This window comes from Rhamphochromis longiceps, linkage group LG1, assembly GCF_057381845.1.
Source record: "Rhamphochromis longiceps isolate RC_006_pf linkage group LG1, R_longiceps_female_GT1.1, whole genome shotgun sequence".
NCBI lineage: Eukaryota > Metazoa > Chordata > Actinopteri > Cichliformes > Cichlidae > Rhamphochromis > Rhamphochromis longiceps.
In genome coordinates this window covers 16105560-16125731 of record NC_140557.1, presented here as the reverse complement: position 1 = coordinate 16125731, position 20172 = coordinate 16105560, and the positions used below count along the sequence as shown (strand labels likewise).

The following is a 20172-nucleotide window of genomic DNA, read 5'->3' as shown; positions in this document are numbered from 1 at the left end:
CAAATCCTCACGTCACCCCCTCCCTCTTCTTCCTCCATCACTGGGTTTGCCTCCAAGGCATCAGCAGGCCCGACCAATAGCAGGCCAGAGGATGTAGCAATAGTTCTGTCTAGCCAATGAGCTTGCAGGCAGTGGGCGTGTCCTTTTCTGCGGCACTCCTGCCTCCCTCTCCCCCCCTGAGTGTCTCTCTCTCTCTGCCTCCCACAGCCAAACTTGCTGTATCATTCATGCTTCCTGGCTTCACTCACATGCACAGAGAAGGAAGAGTTAGAGTCTTAGCCACACATGAAGGAGCTCCGGCTATTTTAAACCACACTGGACTAGACTCGGGATATATTTATACCTCTTGCAGATTATATTTACGAAACAGGGGCAGAGAAAAGTCTGAGTTAACTTTCTTATCTTTGGAGTTTTTTAAATCCATCTGCAGGTTAAGGCGTGTGAGAGACTGAGGAAGCGTTTGAGTGAGTCTGTATGAGTGTGTGAGAGAGACAGAGCGAGAACAAGCAGCAGAATGATTGCGGCTCAGCTACTAGCCTATTACTTCACTGAGCTCAAGGATGACCAGGTTAAAAAGGTGAGTGTTTACCTCTTTCCTCCCTTTTTGATTCTGTTTGTTTGTCTTAGATACACGAAGAAGACGAGCTTATAAAAGATGAGAGAAGCACATGTGTTGTAGAGGTCACCGGGTTTACTAGGTATCTCCATCATAAGTTTTTCCACCACACGGGTACATTTCTTCGAGGAAGTGAAAGAAAGCTTCATCCTGTCGCGAGAACAGACCGATTTCTCGGACCCGTGTCATTTTCAGAGACACGCGTTTTAAAGGGAATGACCCCGGCCTAGTGAGACGTGACAAACTGCACAGGGAGGTGTGTGTGCGTAGTAAAATGTAGTCACGACATGAGTAACGTTTTTGTCGTGATAGAAGATGTGAGGGGGCGTGGCAAAGAGCAAGAGAGGAAGTGAGCTGCAAGGATGAAAGGACGCATGAGCACAGGATGAATGGGTAGAAGTTACTTCAGGGGTCACAGAGTTTCTATTATATTCTTGTTAAAAAAATACCCACACTTTAATTTACCTTCAGTGGAGCCCGAAGGGGTTCGGTACGGCCCGGCCGAGGCCTTGAATAGGTTGAATTATTCATGGTGTGTTCATGTGTCCCTATTTAAAAGTGATGAGTGATGTGATGTACACTTCAGGAAACTTAAAGAAGTCTGTCTGATCATTAGGACCAGATTTAGTTGTCCTCAGAGAGGTGTGTGTGAGAGAGTGAGATCAAAAAGTTGATCTTTTCCAATCAGTTTCCAGCACCTCTTCATTGAATGCACCATAAAATCTGGTCGCCATAGTTACGAAACAGTAAAACTTAGTCAGAGGAGGTTAAATTACTACCAGGCCCACTGGTGTCACAGTTTTTAGTCTTTGTGTCTAAATTTAAAATTGCCGTTTCTCATCGTGTGCTTAAATTTCACACGGCACGGTGTCCATTTAAGGTCGCTTGTCGTGTCACACACAAGCTGCAGATTCAGCAACAAGTCTGTTATCACACTTCCTTCTTCCATTCTCACTTTCCCATTCTTATTCGAGCTAATCTTTGTGGTCTGTTCACACGGGGCCCTGTCGTCTCCAGCTGTGCCTGCTGTGCTGCACTAAAGTCAGAGCGCAGTCTGTAAAGGTAAAAGACATGAATCAGCAGCCAGGATCTGATGTAATACAACACATCTCCCTCCCTTTTTACTCCTGCTCTCTTCCTCTCCCTGCTTCCCTAAAATAGGCCAGCTTTGAACCATGTGACCACAGGTGGACAGCAGGAGGAGGCTTACACCCACACACGCATACACAGACAGGCACACAACGCCAGCTATTTTGGAGCTTTTATAAGAGCAGGGTTTGTGTAGCACTTTCTCTAGTTGTGAAATTGTCAAACATGCAGTTCAATATTTGAGCAGCTATAATTAAACGTGTACACACAATCTGATCAATAATGAGTTTCTAGATGACCTGTGGTTGCCAAAGAGACTCGATCAGCTGATTGTCTCTCCGGTCAACCCAATTCACCGCCGTGTCCTTGACCGTACGTTCCCGCTGCAGCTGGTAGGTCATCCAGAGTACATCGTGCGAGTACGTCTGTGTACACGGAGTTGAAAAAGGGAAGCTGCAGCAGGGGGCATTGTAGAGGATGGTATTTTTCCACATGGTGAGGATGCGTGCGCACAATTTCTTGTGTGCGCACACGTACACACAGTGGAGTCATGTTTCAATGCTTCCCTGAGCCACCTCGTGGTGAGGAGGAGAGCAAGGCATTGTTGAGAGAAGGAATGCAAACAAAAGGGAGAATGAGAAGGAGGGAGGGAGGGAAACAGCGGCAGAGAGTGTGACCTCTTCCTGAAACTTGCACCGAGCTCTGGGCGGAGGCACAGAAAGCTGTTTTAGAGGTGTGTTGAAGGGCCTTTACAAACTCTTGCCTCCTGTCTCCTCAAAAAGGGAAACTGTACAAATAAGAAAATGAAGTTGGTCGTGAAATCTAAACAGTCTTAGTCATCACACACACCTATTTTCTCTACAAACGGCAGCGGAGATATTTTTTATTTATGAGCAATATCGTATCAGATAGTGTCCTGATACGATGAAATGCTTAGACATGAATTTTTGCTGAGTCAGAGATGTTTTTTCTTTTCTTTGAAAGGAACTGTACAAGTAATATTTAGTCAGATTTTGGAGGGGATTTCATTTAGGTTAGTGTGAAGCAACTTTTTAATCCTCCTCCTTTGTAGCTGAGCATCAGGCAGGACAGCTGAGAACACATTGTTATTTAAGTAGAGGAGAGAATGCCCCCCTATTCACTTAGCTAATTGGGCACATTGTTTTAAACAAGGCAACAGAATAAAAACAGTCTCATGCAAGTATGTTAGCCAACAGCAAACATACACCAAGGGTAGGTGGCAGAGAGTTTGAAACCTCTGCCACCTATAAGCATTCATATGTTGTATGAATGCTTATGCAATTGTTGCTTTTACCGTTACAAAGTTCCTGCCAGCAGCAGTTAAAAACAAAATCTAGAAATCAGAACATGAGGAGATCCTCTGATGATAGGAGATGTTGAAGCAGCACTGCGGGCTAACTGGCTGGGCTGCCAGCAGTTGGAAGATTAAATAGCTCAGAGCTGCAAACCTGAATGGATCTATTTACATCAGCTGACAGTCAGTGCAGTGCACAAGAGCTGCACTAAATAAAGAAATGCTTTCATTTCTCCATTCACAAAAAGTAGACTCTAAATATCAGCTTACTGCAAGCTTTCTAATGGGTGAAAGATAACTTTAAGAAGACTCCCTCTATTGGCGAGCCTGCACTCTTTTGGCCTGTGCAGTTTTCATTATTAAAAAGTGCCACTTAGCCTTTCAGCAGTTATTCACGTTCTGAATATGATACTCAAGCGAAAATATTGGGTTAGATACTAAATAAACTGAAACAGACTGCGCAGACCACCTGAATCAGTACTGATCAGTAGAGTCTAGGACATGTGCAGTATACACACATGCATAGCGAAATGGATAAAAGATGAGCTGACTTCCAAAATTGGGTGAAAAGTTAAAGATTACACTTTTTCAAAACACTGTTGGCGAAATTAGGAACCGATTTCCATCACAATAACAAAAATGTCCTTAACCAAACGTTTGACCCCCACTGCATGGACTTTCTTAAGGCCTTTTGTTGCAGCTAAAGTCTTTCATCTCTTGTTTGGGAGATTTTCCCGTGCTTCCTGATAAAGGCTTCTCGTTCTGTAAGATTTTGGGCCTGTCTTGTTATAGCTTGGAGGACTGTTCGAGCCCCACAAACCTTTAGGTTGTTCCTTTAGAGTGAGCCTGTTGTGAAATTTGAGGTACAGAAGCCATAAGCTTTTTAACTTTAGCTTATATTTGTCTTTTTAATCGATCTGTAATATGTAACTCCAGAAAACTGTAATAAAATTCATTATTCCATTTGTTGGAATAACATTTTTTGTTACTCCTCTACTCCTTGCTTAACAAAGAATTGCGTTTCGTTTGTAACCTGCAATTATTTAAATTTTGCTGGCTCAGGGGAGGCCAGGGCTGCAGAGTCAGACTATTTACAAGGCTTTGAAATATGATCCTCCTGTCCTTTCCTAAAGATGACTGTAAACAAGACATAACCCCAACAAGCTAGATGACAAGCGTGAAGCTGAAAAGAGGTCGAAAAGAATTCAAGATATTTAACTTCAAGCGTTATGGAGATCAGCCATGAAGAACAAAGACGTTTAAATAATATCAATATTTGTGTAATGCATGTAAACTGTATCAGTTCCATTTAGTTTAATTTAAAATCTCTAATCACTGTCTTATGAGTATGAAAAGCAGAATGGAAGACATGTTTGCATGCACGTGTAAATGTGTGTATGTGCACACTGTAAATGAAATAACAGATGTAGAGTTACAAAGGGAGGACGTTTGCAAGCAACAACATGTCACTGCTGTTAAACCATCCCTTCTAACTAAGGACTACATTTGGGTGTAAAATACAACCCAGCACAGGTGTGGACTTGTTTTTGGCTGTATCCAAAAAGTTTCCTGTGCCTGCATACTCTAACCCGAGTATGCAGTATATTCGGGTTAGAGGTTACATTTACTCAGCTGTGCCCTCGTGTCTGACAAGAGCTTGTGCACATAATGAGCCTTTATTCCACACACTCCACATTAGGCCCCATACAATGAATCCGTTAGACTACTTAACAGTTACTGCAGATAGGATGGTCACATACATGAGAATAGTACTATGGGTTGGAGATAAGCTTTTATATATTATTCATGAATGGCTGCAAGGTGAAACTAGCTGTTGGTCGCATCTACATAACAGTTGACTGACCATTTAAGCAGGTGAGAAAGACAAGTCTCTGCTGGTTGCACTGGATTTGTGCCTTAGTTTCACCACACATGTTTTCTGTGATATAAAATCCATGTCAGTGGCCAACAGTTTTTCCTGTTTCACAGCAGACTGCCATTGTCATGTCACAAGGGCCAGATTTATAAAGGAAGTACAGTTAACACCCCTAAAAGAGGATGTTGCGACATTCCTATGTGACAGATTTGACAATTTCTGATGCCTGTAAGCTGTCACATTTCCCTGGCTTCACATTACACTGTGACTTTTAATACTTACCAGCTACAGAAGCTTAGCCAACATTGTTGAGAGAGATCATTGCAAGATGTGACACTAGTGACGATACAAGAACAAACTGAAAGATGCGAGTTTTGTCCATGCCTGCAGTATTTTTGAGTAGTAATCACAGACTGTATAAAAGCCACCCATTGGTTCCCGAACTCCACACTTTATCGGCTGCCGTGATTAAGTTAACATTGGAAAGCTTGGACAGCAGGCTGTATAATCTATAATCACAATTGAAGTAATGCACATTCATACCATAGATACCTGCTATTTAGGGGTAAGTAACAGATGAATAAAATTTTACTTCTTGGGTGGTCTCCATATGTCCATGTCTCTTCTCTGGCAGGTAATTAACTCAATTAAAACAAATTAAAATGCTCTGGATTCCTTCAACACCACAAATAGAGGTCCAGATCAATGAGACCAGGCAAGCAGACTGACTAGCTCCCTTTGTCAGCACACCTCTCAGTCAAAGCAGCCGTGGCCCCAACTTTTATGACCCCATCTACAATTCTTTAATTAGTTTTTCCTCCTTTGAAGCCTACTAGCGTTAATTAACCCTTTTCCTTTTTTTCTGGACTGAGTGGTTTTGCCATATTTTAGTCCTGCTTCCACAACAAAATGACTGAGTGTGTATCAGAAATTAGTGAGGATGATCTCTGCCTATGCAGCTTATTAGGAAAAACCGAGAAGAACCTATTCTGATGGTCGTCAAACCAAGTCTTTAACCACATCTTTATATAATACCCATGGGGCAACATGTTGTTCATTATGTGCCATGTCTGTGTGACCATTAGGCATAACATCCAGCCTACTGTCGACTGAGGTCAAATGATTGGGACTTTTACCCACAATTGAGAATATATTCTGTTTTTGGTTTCTGAAACCACAAAAGCATCTCTTTGCTTCATCACAGTGTGTGATGTAACACTGGATTTCAGCAGATTGTTTAACGTGCTGTTCCTGAAGGGTCAGACAGTTCAGCCTTTGCACAGTTGCTAAAGTGGGAAGTTTCAATAGGGAGACTTTAGAATTTCAAGACTTGATGGTTTAAGGCAATTTAAGACAACTGGCTCTTTTTCCTGGTAAGAATAATGTCTGACTGAATTCTCGGCATACCTCCTACTTTGCCTTATCACTGTCATTCGAGCAACCCTACCCTGCTGTGCAGTGTTGCCTTTTGCTAGGACTGAGTGACACACAGTGGACTTCCTTGTTTCACTGTGTCACCAAGGTGACCCTGTGCACACATTGCGATGACTCCGATCTGAGAAATTGATCTGATTATTTTGGAATAAAGCTATATAAGAAATCTTCATTACTGGTATATTATCCAGCTACAGGTTATCTAACATTTTATGATATCGAAGCAGGTTATCTTTATGCATGAGTCCAATCATTATGAGATAGGGAGTCATATTTACGATATCCTCATGCTTGGTCATTGTCACTGTGTGTGTGTGTGTGTGTGTGTGTGTGTGTGTGTGTGTGTGTGTGTGTGTGTGTGTGTGTGTGTGTGTGTGTGTGTGTGTGTGTGTGTGTGTGTCAGTTAGAAGTGTATTTATTGCAGACAGATGCTTAATAGTTTAGATGGAAATAATTTCTATTTTTTGTTTGTCGTTATTTTTACTCTTAGATCGATAAGTACCTGTACTCCATGCGTTTCTCTGATGAGACGTTACTGGACATCACGCAGCGATTTCGCAAGGAGCTGGTCACAGGACTGGGTCGGGATACTAACGCCACTGCTACACTGAAGATGCTGCCAACATTTGTACGCTCAATCCCCGATGGATCAGGTTAGTCCATCTAAACCTGCTTTTATATCACTGTATCAGGGAACAGAAGCCAGTCTCCACAGGCAGTAAAGGCTTGGTAAAGTCCATGAGGTCATTTATATTTAGATCATATTTCTTCATGTTTGGTGTGTGAAAGTGTAGAAAAGCTTTACAGCTCAGAAACAGGAACACTGACCTTAGAGTTGCAGATCCAGGAATATCCTTTTATTATGCAGGTCAGTAAAATTCAGAGAAAACCTTAATGGGACAGTGTTTTGTAGAGAGTGTGTTATGCAGGAGCAAGGTGACAGACGGTCCCTTATCTTTTACTTGCTGTACTTCTGGGAGCATCGGTCCAACGAAGACTGACTTTTGTTACTTATGCACAGTCATCATCATTAACAGCAAAGCTCTTTGAATGAACACAACATTTCTGCCTTGCAACAAGTCTACTTTAGTTTACAGTGTAAGAGCTGTGAGCCCTGACACACATTACACACACAAATCAGAGATTAGCACTAATCCTGCTGCCATTGTTGGAGAAGACATCACTGTGAAAGCTGGTCCTAAACTTACAGAAATGCACATGGAGTCAATTAGAGTTATATAACAAATTCAAGGAAATTAGTTACTGTTGCAGTTGCAGACGAGGTGTAATAGCTCAGCCAGTGTTGCTTTGTAGCACAGTTTTTTACTTATTTTAATTCACAAATAAATAATTTGTGAACAGGAATTTTACTCCCTGATTTTTAAAGAGAGACAGCTTGATGTGTGGTGATTTAAAGTGAACAGATTTTTACAGCACTTGTCTATTCAGGGTTGTGGGGGGTTTGAAGCCTATCCCAGGTGTCACAGGGTGAAAGTGCAGGTACTCCCTAGGTCACCAGTCTGTTTGGGGGCTGTTTCATCACCTGCTTTTTTAAAAATGTGCGCAGATATCACTGAACAGCTGTGGGGGAAAATGGGTACATGTAGTGGAAGATATTCGATGTTTGTTGTTTTTGTTGTTGTTTTTTTTAAATCAGGTCCAACAAAATCAGATTGCCCCAGTTGTGTTAATTAAAGGGTACGCCAAATGGGTCTGTTATTATCAACAGTGTCTCAGTCATGTAAGATAAAGAATAAAAAAAATTGTAGCTGTGTAGTTGAGCTCAAAATAAAAGCCAAGTTAAAAAATGCAGCCAGTTTTTGCAAGCTTCGTGTACTTTTAACGCTCCACATGATCTCTCTATATGTACTGTAAAAACAAAAAATTATTTTCCAAGAAGGATGTCGGCCGAGAACTCAATGGCTTCACTGCAGGAGTGACCCCATCGCAAAATTGTCCCTGGTTTGTACTTTCTAGAGTTACAGCTTGATTTGTTTGGACTGACTTGCTGCTCAGTAAGCGTTAGGAAGTGAACAGACCTTATGTGATGAATCTGAGATTACTGCCAGTTTTATCAAAGGTCAGTATGCTTTAAATTCAAATGAGCCATGATGACGCAGCCCGGTTTATCTAACTCTACTGTTTATCTAGTCAGAAAGCTATAAAGAAATTAAGTTCCTCGTTGAGATACACTAAATAAACTACTGTACCATTATTCAGCTAAATATACACATAGGACTTAAAGGGATATCGGTGGTGAGATTAAGTAGTACTTTTTCACAGCCCATCAACAGCCTATTGACCTCTCACAAGCTTTTATTATGCAGGGTATTGTCAGGAGTTAGGATTTCACCAGCCGTATAATTGTTTCATTTACCTATGAAGCACCATTTCTGATAAGCTGTTGACCTTGTGAATATATGTCCTTGATCATAATGCCCCTGGTGGTGGTAATCATTAACCAATGAATATACAGGAAGCCACAGCAGGACAGACAGAGCAAAGTAAACCTGAGCTATTCATACACATGAACAAACATAGGCTCACAAGAAACAGTAGGAGTTTATAGATGGGAGCTTTTAAGCAAACATTAATCTTATAATCTGATTCTTTACCTCATCTTCCTTATAGGCCACTCTCACTGTATTTGTTTAAGCTTACAGATATTAGACATGCAGATGAGGCAGTGACATTGGACACATTCAATGCTTTCTGTAGGTAGAAGTCTCAAACACTAATGCTCATGTGTTGCCCCTTTCAGTGAATAAAATATTCCTGAAATGCTCTGACTCGCTTTTTAGTGTTACAAGTGAGTTTTTCCTTTCCCACATGGCAAAGTGTTCGCTCTAGGAGGTCACTCGATTGTTGTTTTCTACAGTACTGCTGGATCTTTACCTCACAGACTGTTGTTGTGAATTGGTGTTCTGTAAATGAACCTGAACTGTACTGACGTTTTTTTCGCTCTTCCCCTCTCCCACTTTTGGTCTCTCCCTGTATTCCAACTCTTTCCATCGCAACAGAGAAAGGAGACTTCATTGCACTCGATTTGGGAGGCAGCAACTTCAGAATCCTCCGCGTCAAAGTGAGCCATGAGAAGAAACAGACTGTGCAGATGGAGAGTGAAATCTACGACACGCCCGAGGATATTATTCACGGCACTGGAGCGAGAGTAGGTTTACAGAGAAATATACACATGTAAACAGCTTATTCTGAGCTCCACATGAGATAACTTCCCTCTCTTTCCACCTCCATTCCAGCTGTTTGACCATGTGGCAGAGTGTCTTGGTAACTTCATGGAAAAACACAACATCAAAGACAAGAAACTTCCAGTTGGTTTCACCTTCTCCTTCCCCTGCCAGCAGACCAAACTGGATGAGGTAAACTAAGCAGTCAACAAACTTCCCTCCACCCTTTTCCCGTAACAAGTCGTCACAGTTTGCAGACTCAGCCAAGAAAATAAACACTCAACAGAGACTTGAATCTCTTACTTTTTCCTCTGGCTTTCTTTGGTTGTCTCCAGGGCTTTCTGATAACATGGACTAAGCGTTTCAAGGCCAGTGGAGTGGAGGGGATGGATGTTGTCCAGCTGCTTAACAAAGCCATCAAGAAACGAGGGGTGAGTGTCTGCTGTCATCTCCCTTGGTACCACACTTTAGTTAATGTCATTAAACTGGGATATAGTTTAACAAAAATGGTGCTAAAAGGCTCTCTTATGTATTTTGGCTTTTAAATATTTCAGGACTATGAGGCTGACATTATGGCAGTCGTAAATGACACTGTGGGAACAATGATGACCTGCGGCTTTGATGACCAGCGCTGTGAAGTCGGCATTATTATCGGTATTGCAGATTTACTGTCCATAAAAATAAAGAAGCAAAATAAAAATTAGATGCTTATATGGGAAAAATTGAAGACAAATGGATAATTGTAGCCAGTCTGTGTAAAATCGATGTAACTGTAGGCGTATTTGTGCTTTAGGTACAGGTACTAATGCATGCTACATGGAGGAGCTGCGTCACATTGACCTGGTGGAGGGAGACGAGGGCAGGATGTGCGTGAACACTGAGTGGGGAGCCTTCGGGGACGACGGCAGGCTGGAAGACATCAGGACTGAGTTTGACAGGGAGATAGACAGAGGCTCTCTCAACCCAGGCAGCCAGCTGTAAGTCAAACCAAAAGTATCACACCTTTCCTCACATCATAAAATTAATACTTAAACTGCTCCCAGTTAATTTACCAGAAAACCATGAGAAACCTGTAAACATCCTTTCAGCTGCTACAAACACAACTACCGGCAGCTGTGAAAGAGCAGCTATAGTGAGTAGTGATGCATTTCTGAACCTCAAGCTGAAATGTCTTTTCTGTGCATTAGATTTGAGAAGATGGTCAGTGGGATGTACATGGGGGAGCTGGTTCGCCTCATCCTGGTGAAGATGGCCAGAGAAGGCTTGCTGTTTGAGGGAAGGATCACCCCCGAGCTGCTCACTAAAGGAAAGATCGAGACCAAGCACGTCTCAGCCATAGAGAAGTGAGTCACACCACAGTCTTAAACCGAGTAGACAAAAAAATTGAATGATTTTTAAATGAAATTGTAAACTTTTTTTTTTTATTTATCTCTTTTGTTTAGGAGCAAGGAAGGGTTGATCAAGGCGAGAGAGATTTTGAACAAACTGGGTTTGGAGCCATCAGCGGACGACTGCATTGCTGTGCAGCATGTGTGTATTGTTACTGAGAAAACACTTCAGTTATTTATTTATTTCTTTTTGGTTTCAGAGAGGGAACTTAAATCAGGAAAATCATATAAGATGAAATTGTATAGTTAAGTAGTTAATTTGTAACTTTTAGTCTGTTTAAAATATTAAGATCCATGGAACAAATGAAATCAAATATTTAAGACGTTTCTTAATAATTTGGATGGTCTTGATGCATTTTTGCTTGTCTTCCCTCAGGTTTGTGCCATTGTGTCTTTCCGCTCCGCCAGCCTTGTAGCTGCTACTCTGGCCGGCATCCTGATGAGGCTGAAGGAGAACAAAGGAGCGTCACGTCTCCGAACCACTGTAGGCATCGATGGGTCTCTCTACAAGATGCACCCACAGTAAGTGATAAGTTTAAAGACGAACCGTTTAGATTAGTGTTTACTTAAATGCTCTCTCGCTCTTTAGTTTTGTACTAGAATTGCCGTCCGGCATTTGGGAGTTAAATGTGTACCTATCGTCTTACTTTGATCTTAAGTAAAATGTGCATAGTTAAGCAGAATCTCATATGCATTTCAGATATGCCCGTCGTCTTCACAAGACAGTCAGACGTTTGGTCCCGGACTGCGATGTTCGATTCCTCCTCTCGGAGAGCGGCAGTGGAAAGGGTGCTGCCATGGTGACCGCTGTGGCCTACAGACTCGCTGAACAATCGCGACAAATCGCCCAAATACTGTCCGAGTTTTCCCTGACGACTGAACAGCTGCTGGAGGTGAGAAAAGATGCTGCAGTGTTTGTTCTGCCAATTTGCGTTTCACAATATTTAGACTCTGACAATAAAATATTAATTTTAGGTGAAGCAGAGAATGAAGATAGAGATCCAAAATGGCCTTTCTAAAAGCACACAGGACATTGCCACAGTCAAAATGCTGCCAACCTTTGTGCAAAGCACTCCTGACGGCACAGGTAATGCGCGCGCGCGCACACACACACACACACACACACACACACACACACACACACACACACTTCAGCATATGAAAATATCCAACTAGATAGTCAAAGGAGCTTGCAAAGAAAAGCGTCTGGACTTCTTTAAGTTGCTAGAAGACATAGATGGACATAGTGGACATAGATGTCATAGATGTCAACCAGTATGACATAGATGGACATAGAGATAGCTCACAGTGGACATAGATGTCCACTGTGAGCGACCATCTTTGAACAGTGGCGGGGGTTTACGACACCAACTCTCTGCCATCTATAATCCAGTTCTGAGATCCCTTCCCAGACGCCTTAACGCCCACTCACATCCTGGGCCATCTGACCTCAGGAAATCGCATGATAAGGTGGGGCCAGGTTTCACAATGAGCTCACCCGAAACCCTGGCTGATTGGGACCCACACCCATTTTCACACCTTGGCTCATGTGATTAGAGGACCGTCAGGGGGTCCTTTTGTCCCTCTTTGGGGGGAAACTCCCACAGGGTTTAAATCTGGGACTCTCCACCATTTGACCTTTGAACTGAAGAAGCTTCTCGGATGAGAAGCAACTTAAAGAAGTCCAGACGCTTTTCTTTGCAAGCTCCTTTGACTACGATGACCTGGATGACTGAGAACCTTCACGGTCAAACTAGATAGTTTGACCGCAGATCTGTTCGGGAAGAAGGAACCGTTGGCTTCACTACTTCACACCTTTTCTTTCTGCAACTCTTGCAGCTTTAACAAAAAAAAGATGTTTTTCTTAATAGAACAGCTTCAGCTCTGTACATACACAGCAACACACATGTACCCACATAACTGTATGAATATTATGGAAAACCTATGGCCATAAGATAAAAGATTAGTCTGTTTATTCTGTTTTTCAAGCTTACATTGCCTATTAAGTCTTTTCCTAATATGTTTGAATGTTTTGACCGCTGGTCATTTATCTTTCTCTTGTTTTGTTTATCTGTGTGTCCAGAACATGGTGATTTCCTGGCTTTAGATTTAGGAGGAACCAACTTCAGAGTTCTGTTGGTTAAAATTCGCTCTGGGAAGAGGAGATCAGTGGAGATGCACAACAAAATCTACGCTATTCCTCTCGAAGTGATGCAGGGCACAGGGGAGGAGGTGAGATAAACAGCCTGTAATCTAGAGTTAACGGTGTAAAATTATACCGGCAGGTAACTGCGACGAAAGGAGGACTGGTGAATATCTCCCCGTTAAATAGAGGGTAAAGATTAGGATGGTAGATGGGGGATGTGAGGCTTGTTGGTTTAAGAGATAAGTAAATAGGATAGAAGCTGGGAGGAGGGTCAAAAGTTTAGGGACAGACAATTAGAGAGGGACAATTAGAAAAGTTGACTGGCTTAGATTGGCATCGAGTTGACAATCTCTAAAACAGAGAACTTTAAACTTAACCCTTAAGCACCAGCTTAAGCTTATCCAGTCACCTTTGACTTCTTTAGTCTCACTCCTCTGGAAACAGGACAGGAGAGTGATATTTAACAGATGCTCTTTACAATAGGATAATTTTAACATCTTTACAGCCTGTGTTATGTATTTTAGCGTTATCACATGTTTCTCAGTAATTCTCAGAGGTCCCATTATTCAAAGCAAGTGGCCATTAATGAATCAGATTTGCCACGCAGATCATTTTAAATGTCTTTGAAATCATCTGTGTCCTAATATAACAATGCATTTCACACACAATGCATCAGATTAGTGCATGGGCAAAAAAATAATACATTTAACCACAACACTCTAAACTGCATCATTCTTGAATTCCTCTAATTGAAATTATGCAGCGTTTTGGATGTTAAGCCACTAGTAAGTATCACAGTACATGCAGAGAGAGACTTTCCTCTGGTTTCTGTGATGAGGAGCAAATACGGTCTTATGGCGTAAAGTGCTTTGAGTCATCATTAAGACTAGTGATGTACTTTACAAATGCAATTTTTAATGTGTCACTTTTTTATTTTTCCAGTTGTTCGATCACATCGTGCACTGTATCAGTGACTTCCTGGACTACATGGGGATGAAGAATGCCCGTCTTCCTCTGGGCTTCACCTTCTCCTTCCCCTGCCGACAGACCAGCCTGGACGCTGTGAGTAATACTCCTGCTTCTTCGTCTTTTATGTACAGCCCTGTACTTTCTTCTATACTCTGAGAGTCTTAAACTGGCTGTATTGCAAACTAAAGCTGTGATTTATGCATAACTTGTCCACCGTTAAGCAACATCAAGAGGGGAAAAAAAGCCAAATAACATTTCATGAACTGATGCCTGAGCCATCCATGAAGTTGTCACATGATAAACTAAACTTGTGTGCGTCTGTGTACAGGGCATCTTGGTGACATGGACCAAAGGCTTCAAGGCGACAGACTGCGAAGGGGAAGATGTGGTGGGACTGTTGAGGGACGCCATTAGGAGGAGAGAGGTATGAGGATATGAGGAGCAGCATCACTCAGTACAACATGGAATCATGGTGTTTTTGTGGCACGTCATATTGTTTGTCTGGTCTGCAGGAATTTGATCTGGACGTGGTTGCTGTAGTGAATGATACAGTGGGAACCATGATGACCTGTGCCTATGAAGAACCCACCTGTGAAGTTGGTCTTATCGCCGGTTAGTTCACCTTAAAGTAACACTTGTTTTTATAAAATATTCAGCTTTTTTGTGCTATATCTATATAATGCGTCTCTCTGATTACAGGTACTGGCAGTAATGCGTGTTACATGGAAGAGATGAAGAACGTTGAGATGATTGAGGGCGATGAGGGTCAGATGTGTGTCAACATGGAGTGGGGAGCTTTTGGAGACAACGGATGCCTGGACGACATCAGGACAGAGTACGACCGTTCTGTGGACGACTTCTCCCTAAACCCGGGGAAACAAAGGTGCCTCATACACACCATCCCATGCTTGAAAAGATACAGGGCATTCATTCCTATCTTTGAGGTGCATGTAAATACCGTATATTTATGTTTCCTTTGTCTTTGCTTGAATTCTGCATTTTAGATATGAGAAAATGATCAGCGGCATGTACCTCGGTGAAATCGTGCGGAACATCCTCATCGACATGACCAAAAAAGGATTCCTGTTCAGAGGACAGATTTCTGAAACACTAAAGACCAGAAGCATCTTTGAAACAAAGTTCCTGTCACAGATAGAAAGGTAAACAATGAACGCTATCTTTGTTTGCGTCTAATAAGAGTGTCAGTTCACCCTTCCACGAGATAAGAAGTCATCTGGACAGGAGATTATACTCCATTAGCACCGCTTGCTATCGTACCACTGATTGTGTTGTCTATTTAATGATAAGATATTGCTCCTGTCTCCTTACTAAAGTTTCATTTGTCATCTTTTAATGACTTTCTGTATGTGTCTTTGTACAGTGACAGATTGGCTTTGCTGCAGGTGCGATCAATCCTGCAACACTTGGGCCTGGACAGCACCTGTGATGACAGTATCATAGTCAAAGAGGTAAAGAAGAGTTAGTTAGTTAGTTAGTAATCAAAGTCTTAGACTTGCATTTGGACACTGAGAGAGAACCATAATACTATCTTGTTAGCCTTATTTTATGAAAGACTATGTGACACAGGAGTAGGAGAGAAACTGAAACTTAGGCTGTATTTGTTCTCAGTTTGACTGATATGTACAGTGGGGCAAAAAAGTATTTAGTCAGCCACCGATTGTGCAAGTTCCCCCACCTAAAATGATGACAGAGGTCAGTAATTTGCACCAGAGGTACACTTCAACTGTGAGAGACAGAATGTGAAAAAAAAATCCATGAATCCACATGGTAGGATTTGTAAAGAATTTATTCGTAAATTAGGGTGGAAAATAAGTATTTGGTCACCTCAAACAAGGAAAATCTCTGGCTCTCACAGACCTGTAACGTCCTCTGTAAGAAGCTTTTCTGTCCCCCACTCGTTACCTGTATGAATGGCACCTGTTTGAACTCATCATCTGTATAAAAGACACCTGTCCACAGCCTCAAACAGTCAGACTTCAAACGCCGCCATGGCCAAGACCAAAGAGCTTTCGAAGGACACCAGGAAAAGTATTGTAGACCTGCACCAGACTGGGAAGAGTGAATCTACAATAGGCAAGCAGCTTGGTGTGAAAAAATCAACTGTGGGAGCAATCATCAGAAAATGGAAGACATACAAGACCACTGATAATCTCCCTCGATCTGGGGCTCCACGCAAGATCTCATCCCGTGGGGTCAAAATGATCATGACAACGGTGAGCAAAGATCCCAGAACCACACGGGGGGACCTGGTGAATGACCTGCAGAGAGCTGGGACCAAAGTAACAAAGGTCACCATCAGTAACACACTACAACGGCAGGGAATCAAATCCCGCAGTGCCAGACGTGTTCCGCTGCTGAAGCCAGTGCATGTCCAGGCCCGTCTGAAGTTTGCCAGAGAGCACATGGATGATACAGCAGAGGATTGGGAGAATGTCATGTGGTCAGATGAAACCAAAGTAGAACTTTTTGGTATAAACTCAACTCGTCGTGTTTGGAGGAAGAAGAATACTGAGTTGCATCCCAAGAACACCATACCTACTGTGAAGCATGGGGGTGGAAACATCATGCTATGGGGCTGTTTTTCTGCCAAGGGGACAGGACGACTGATCCGTGTTAAGGACAGAATGAATGGGGCCATGTATCGTGAGATTTTGAGCCAAAACCTCCTTCCATCAGTGAGAACTTTGAAGATGAAACGAGGCTGGGTCTTCCAACATGACAATGATCCAAAACACACCGCCCGGGCAACAAAGGAGTGGCTCCGTAAGAAGCATTTGAAAGTCCTGGAGTGGCCTAGCCAGTCTCCAGACCTCAACCCCATAGAAAATCTGTGGCGGGAGTTGAAAGTCCGTGTTGCTCGGCGACAGCCCCAAAACATCACTGCTCTCGAGAAGATCTGCATGGAGGAATGGGCCAAAATACCAGCTACTGTGTGTGCAAACCTGGTAAAGACCTATAGTAAACGTTTGACCTCTGTTATTGCCAACAAAGGTTATGTTACAAAGTATTGAGTTGTATTTTTGTTATTGACCAAATACTTATTTTCCACCCTGATTTACGAATAAATTCTTTACAAATCCTACCATGTGGATTCATGGATTTTTTTTTCACATTCTGTCTCTCACAGTTGAAGTGTACCTCTGGTGCAAATTACTGACCTCTGTCATCATTTTAGGTGGGGGAACTTGCACAATCGGTGGCTGACTAAATACTTTTTTGCCCCACTGTACTTGTGTGGCTCAAAAAGCTGTTGCAATAATGATAAATGTCTTCTTTGTTAGGTTTGTGGAACAGTGTCACGTCGTGCAGCTCAGCTATGTGGCGCAGGAATGGCGGCAGTGGTCGATAAGATTAGAGAGAACCGTGGACTGGACCATTTGGACATCACCGTAGGGGTAGACGGGACCCTGTACAAATTACATCCACAGTAAGTTTAATCCATTAATTTATTTATTATTTCATATGTTAAAAATAATTCACTGGCAACTGAAGTGAAGAGGAATATGATGACCTCATAAGCTGCTGTGTTATGTCACCATTTTCACAAAAAAGTATCTTTGTAGTTACAATAATAACGCAGCAGACAGACAAATAGAAATGATAGTAGGCTCATCGAGTTAAGAAGAGCACCAGGCTGCTAACAGAAAGGATCATTCTTTGCTACTTTTTAAAAGGTTTTGTGAAAGTATTTTTTTTCTTAGTCATGGTGATAAATTTATTTGGAAGTAAGCTAAATGAGCTAAAAGTAAGCATTTGACATTAAATAGCAGTCGCAAGATAGCCAATGCAAAAATCCTTTATGATAAATGGATGATCCCGAAGTGTCAAAGTAGCATATTAACTAAAGCGTACACATAGCACAGAGAGTCTTGTGTCAAGTTGAGTCTTGCTTCAGTCCTGTTATAACTGCATATGAGATTCACTGCACAATGCAAGAGAAAAACCTCAGGTTAAGTAAATATTCTCTGCCCGTTTGTTCTTATGTCCAGTGTCACCACAAGAGCACTGCTTAGGAGACATAGTCATTAATAGGTCATTGGTTTGGACATGTTTTCGAACGAACGAATCAGTGGCAAGTTGATTTATTGTGCCTTAACCCTTGAGCTGACACATAAGCTTTCCTTTATTTATAAGATGGTGGTGCAGATCCGATTTTAAACTGTCATTAACTCTCCAAATCCCGTGTGGAAAGTCTGTGTGATGGCTGATTGCATTGTTTTGTGAAACCAGTCCAGATAATACTCCTGTGAATTCAAAGCTAGCAAGTAGCTATCTCCTGCACACCCCGAAACATCTCCACTGTGGTACTGCAGCTGATAGAAATGAGCTCCTGCTGTGTGCTAAAGCTGAGGAAGCAAAACTGCAGGCAGTGTCCGTATCTGATTCTCTGATTTCTTTTTTGGATGTGTGAAAACAACTTTTATTTTATGCTAAGCTATGCAGAAAAGCCTGTTTCCCGGTTAGATAGTAGAGGCCTGGTTGTCTTTCTTTTGTTTTTGAACATGATTCATTTTGGCGAGGAGATGGTAAACCATACCTTCGCTCCCTCTTGTGTCACTTTCACACCCATTAACCGTATCATCAGACTGGCTCTTTTTGCTTTTCTGTCTAACGTGTACATCCTCTGTCTCTGTGTAGCTTCTCCCTGATCATGCACCAGACGGTTAAAGAACTGGCTCCAAACTGTAATGTCAAGTTCTTGCTGTCAGAGGATGGAAGTGGAAAAGGAGCTGCACTCATCACAGCCGTGGGCTGCCGGCTAAGACAGGAGCTGAACAGCAAATAGAACATTTTCTACATCTCACTGTTATCTCATCCCCTCTCCTGCCCCAGTTCTCAACCATTGTCTCCTTTCCTCCTAAATCAAACAAGACCAGTCGACATATCACGCTCCGGTAGCTGCTTTAGTCCGTCTACGTGAGGCAGAGAAAAGGAGAGGTTTTCTCTCTGTTGTGGTTAGATTTATTAACAGCACCCAGTCTCTTAAGGATATTGCAAGTTTGCAATTTCTGTGGATAAAACACGCACAAGTAGCCCTTTGTCTTCTTTTTTTTTTAATGCAGGACAGTCGCATGCCTGTAAACCCCCTTTGTCTCCATCTGGAGGAATTCTCTGGTAACTGCATTCTGTTATAAGTTGCAGGTCAGCACACCAGTTGCAGAGAAACATCGCAGATTGACTTTTAACTTGTTCAGTAGAAACAAAAACATAAAAACGCTCTTTTAGACCAAAGTCTGTGTGTCTGCTGTAGATTACGCGCGTATGTACAGGAAAGCATGAAAGGGATGCGATATATAAATGTGTACTGAGATGAAAGGGAAACTTTTTTTTTCTTCTTTTCTTTTCTTCATTTTATTTTATTGCTTTTTTTTGGTATTTGATATCTTACCCACATATAAAACAATGTTATAAATACATTGTTGTTATTTATTGTATTTTTATATATCGGGAGATGTTGAAGAAAAATGTTACTGTTGCAAAATATGATGCACACATAGGAAGCCAGCGAAGAAGTTCCCTCACATGGTACCTGTCCTGTACTCACATGAACATTACAGAACTTTTAAAAGAGTTTTAACATGTTGGCCAATAATAAAAGCACGTACTCTACTCGCCCCTTTAATATCACCATGTGCTCCTAAAAGCTCAGGAGGATGTCTAAGGTAACTACTGTCAGGCTCATTCATGTAGCATAACTTATGCAAATTGATATTTATTTTCATTGTGTTAAAAGCAAAAGGGAAAAAAAAGTCTCAAAGTTACGACGGCTTAGATTCATTATGAAGCAATTAAAGAGCACAAGAAGAAAATATTCTATTGTTAGATCAGTGGTGCCCGTGGAGGACGGGATATGGTTGAGATGCCACCTTTTTAAATATTCAAATGAATACCAGCTGAGCTAAAAGAATGTCCTTTCCTACCTTTTAGTCATATTGTATGATTAAAGAAGTCAGGTAGCTCCTTTACTCTGCCTTCAGATTGACCCCAGAATGTCCAGTCGCACACAAACGCTTGAATCTGTGTGATTCTGCTAACAAAGGATGTATCTGTCCCACATCGTCAATCAGTCACTTAATAAAGTCAAACCTGTGTAAACATGATGTCGTGGTTGGTTTGTTTTTGTTTGTGCATT

The 20172-nt window shown here is 41.9% G+C and overlaps 1 protein-coding gene across 1 annotated transcript; it reads left to right on the top strand.

Moving 5' to 3' along the window:
- The first annotated feature begins 199 nt into the window (after positions 1-199).
- Positions 200-20140, top strand: hk1 (hexokinase 1). Its single transcript, XM_085400310.1, has 21 exons — positions 200-577; positions 6821-6983; positions 9351-9499; positions 9588-9707; positions 9851-9946; positions 10070-10169; positions 10309-10492; positions 10703-10858; positions 10958-11045; positions 11280-11425; positions 11604-11796; positions 11879-11990; positions 12987-13135; positions 13992-14111; positions 14347-14442; positions 14531-14630; positions 14718-14901; positions 15023-15178; positions 15400-15487; positions 17321-17466; positions 18678-20140. The coding sequence occupies exons 1-21, from the start codon at positions 515-517 to the stop codon at positions 18823-18825; spliced, it is 2757 nt and encodes a 918-aa protein (XP_085256436.1). The 5' UTR covers positions 200-514; the 3' UTR covers positions 18826-20140.
- The last annotated feature ends 32 nt before the right edge of the window (positions 20141-20172 follow it).

What these genes read in the sequence shown, in the direction of transcription:
- hk1 (XM_085400310.1), top strand. Translation starts at nt 515, where the DNA reads ATGATTGCGGCTCAGCTACTAGCCTATTACTTCACTGAGCTCAAGGAT. An exon ending in ACGCCATTAGGAGGAGAGAG is followed by an intron (nt 14,443 to 14,530) that starts GTATGAGGATAT and finishes TCTGGTCTGCAG; the next exon opens with GAATTTGATCTGGACGTGGT. An exon ending in TGAAGTTGGTCTTATCGCCG is followed by an intron (nt 14,631 to 14,717) that starts GTTAGTTCACCT and finishes CTCTGATTACAG; the next exon opens with GTACTGGCAGTAATGCGTGT.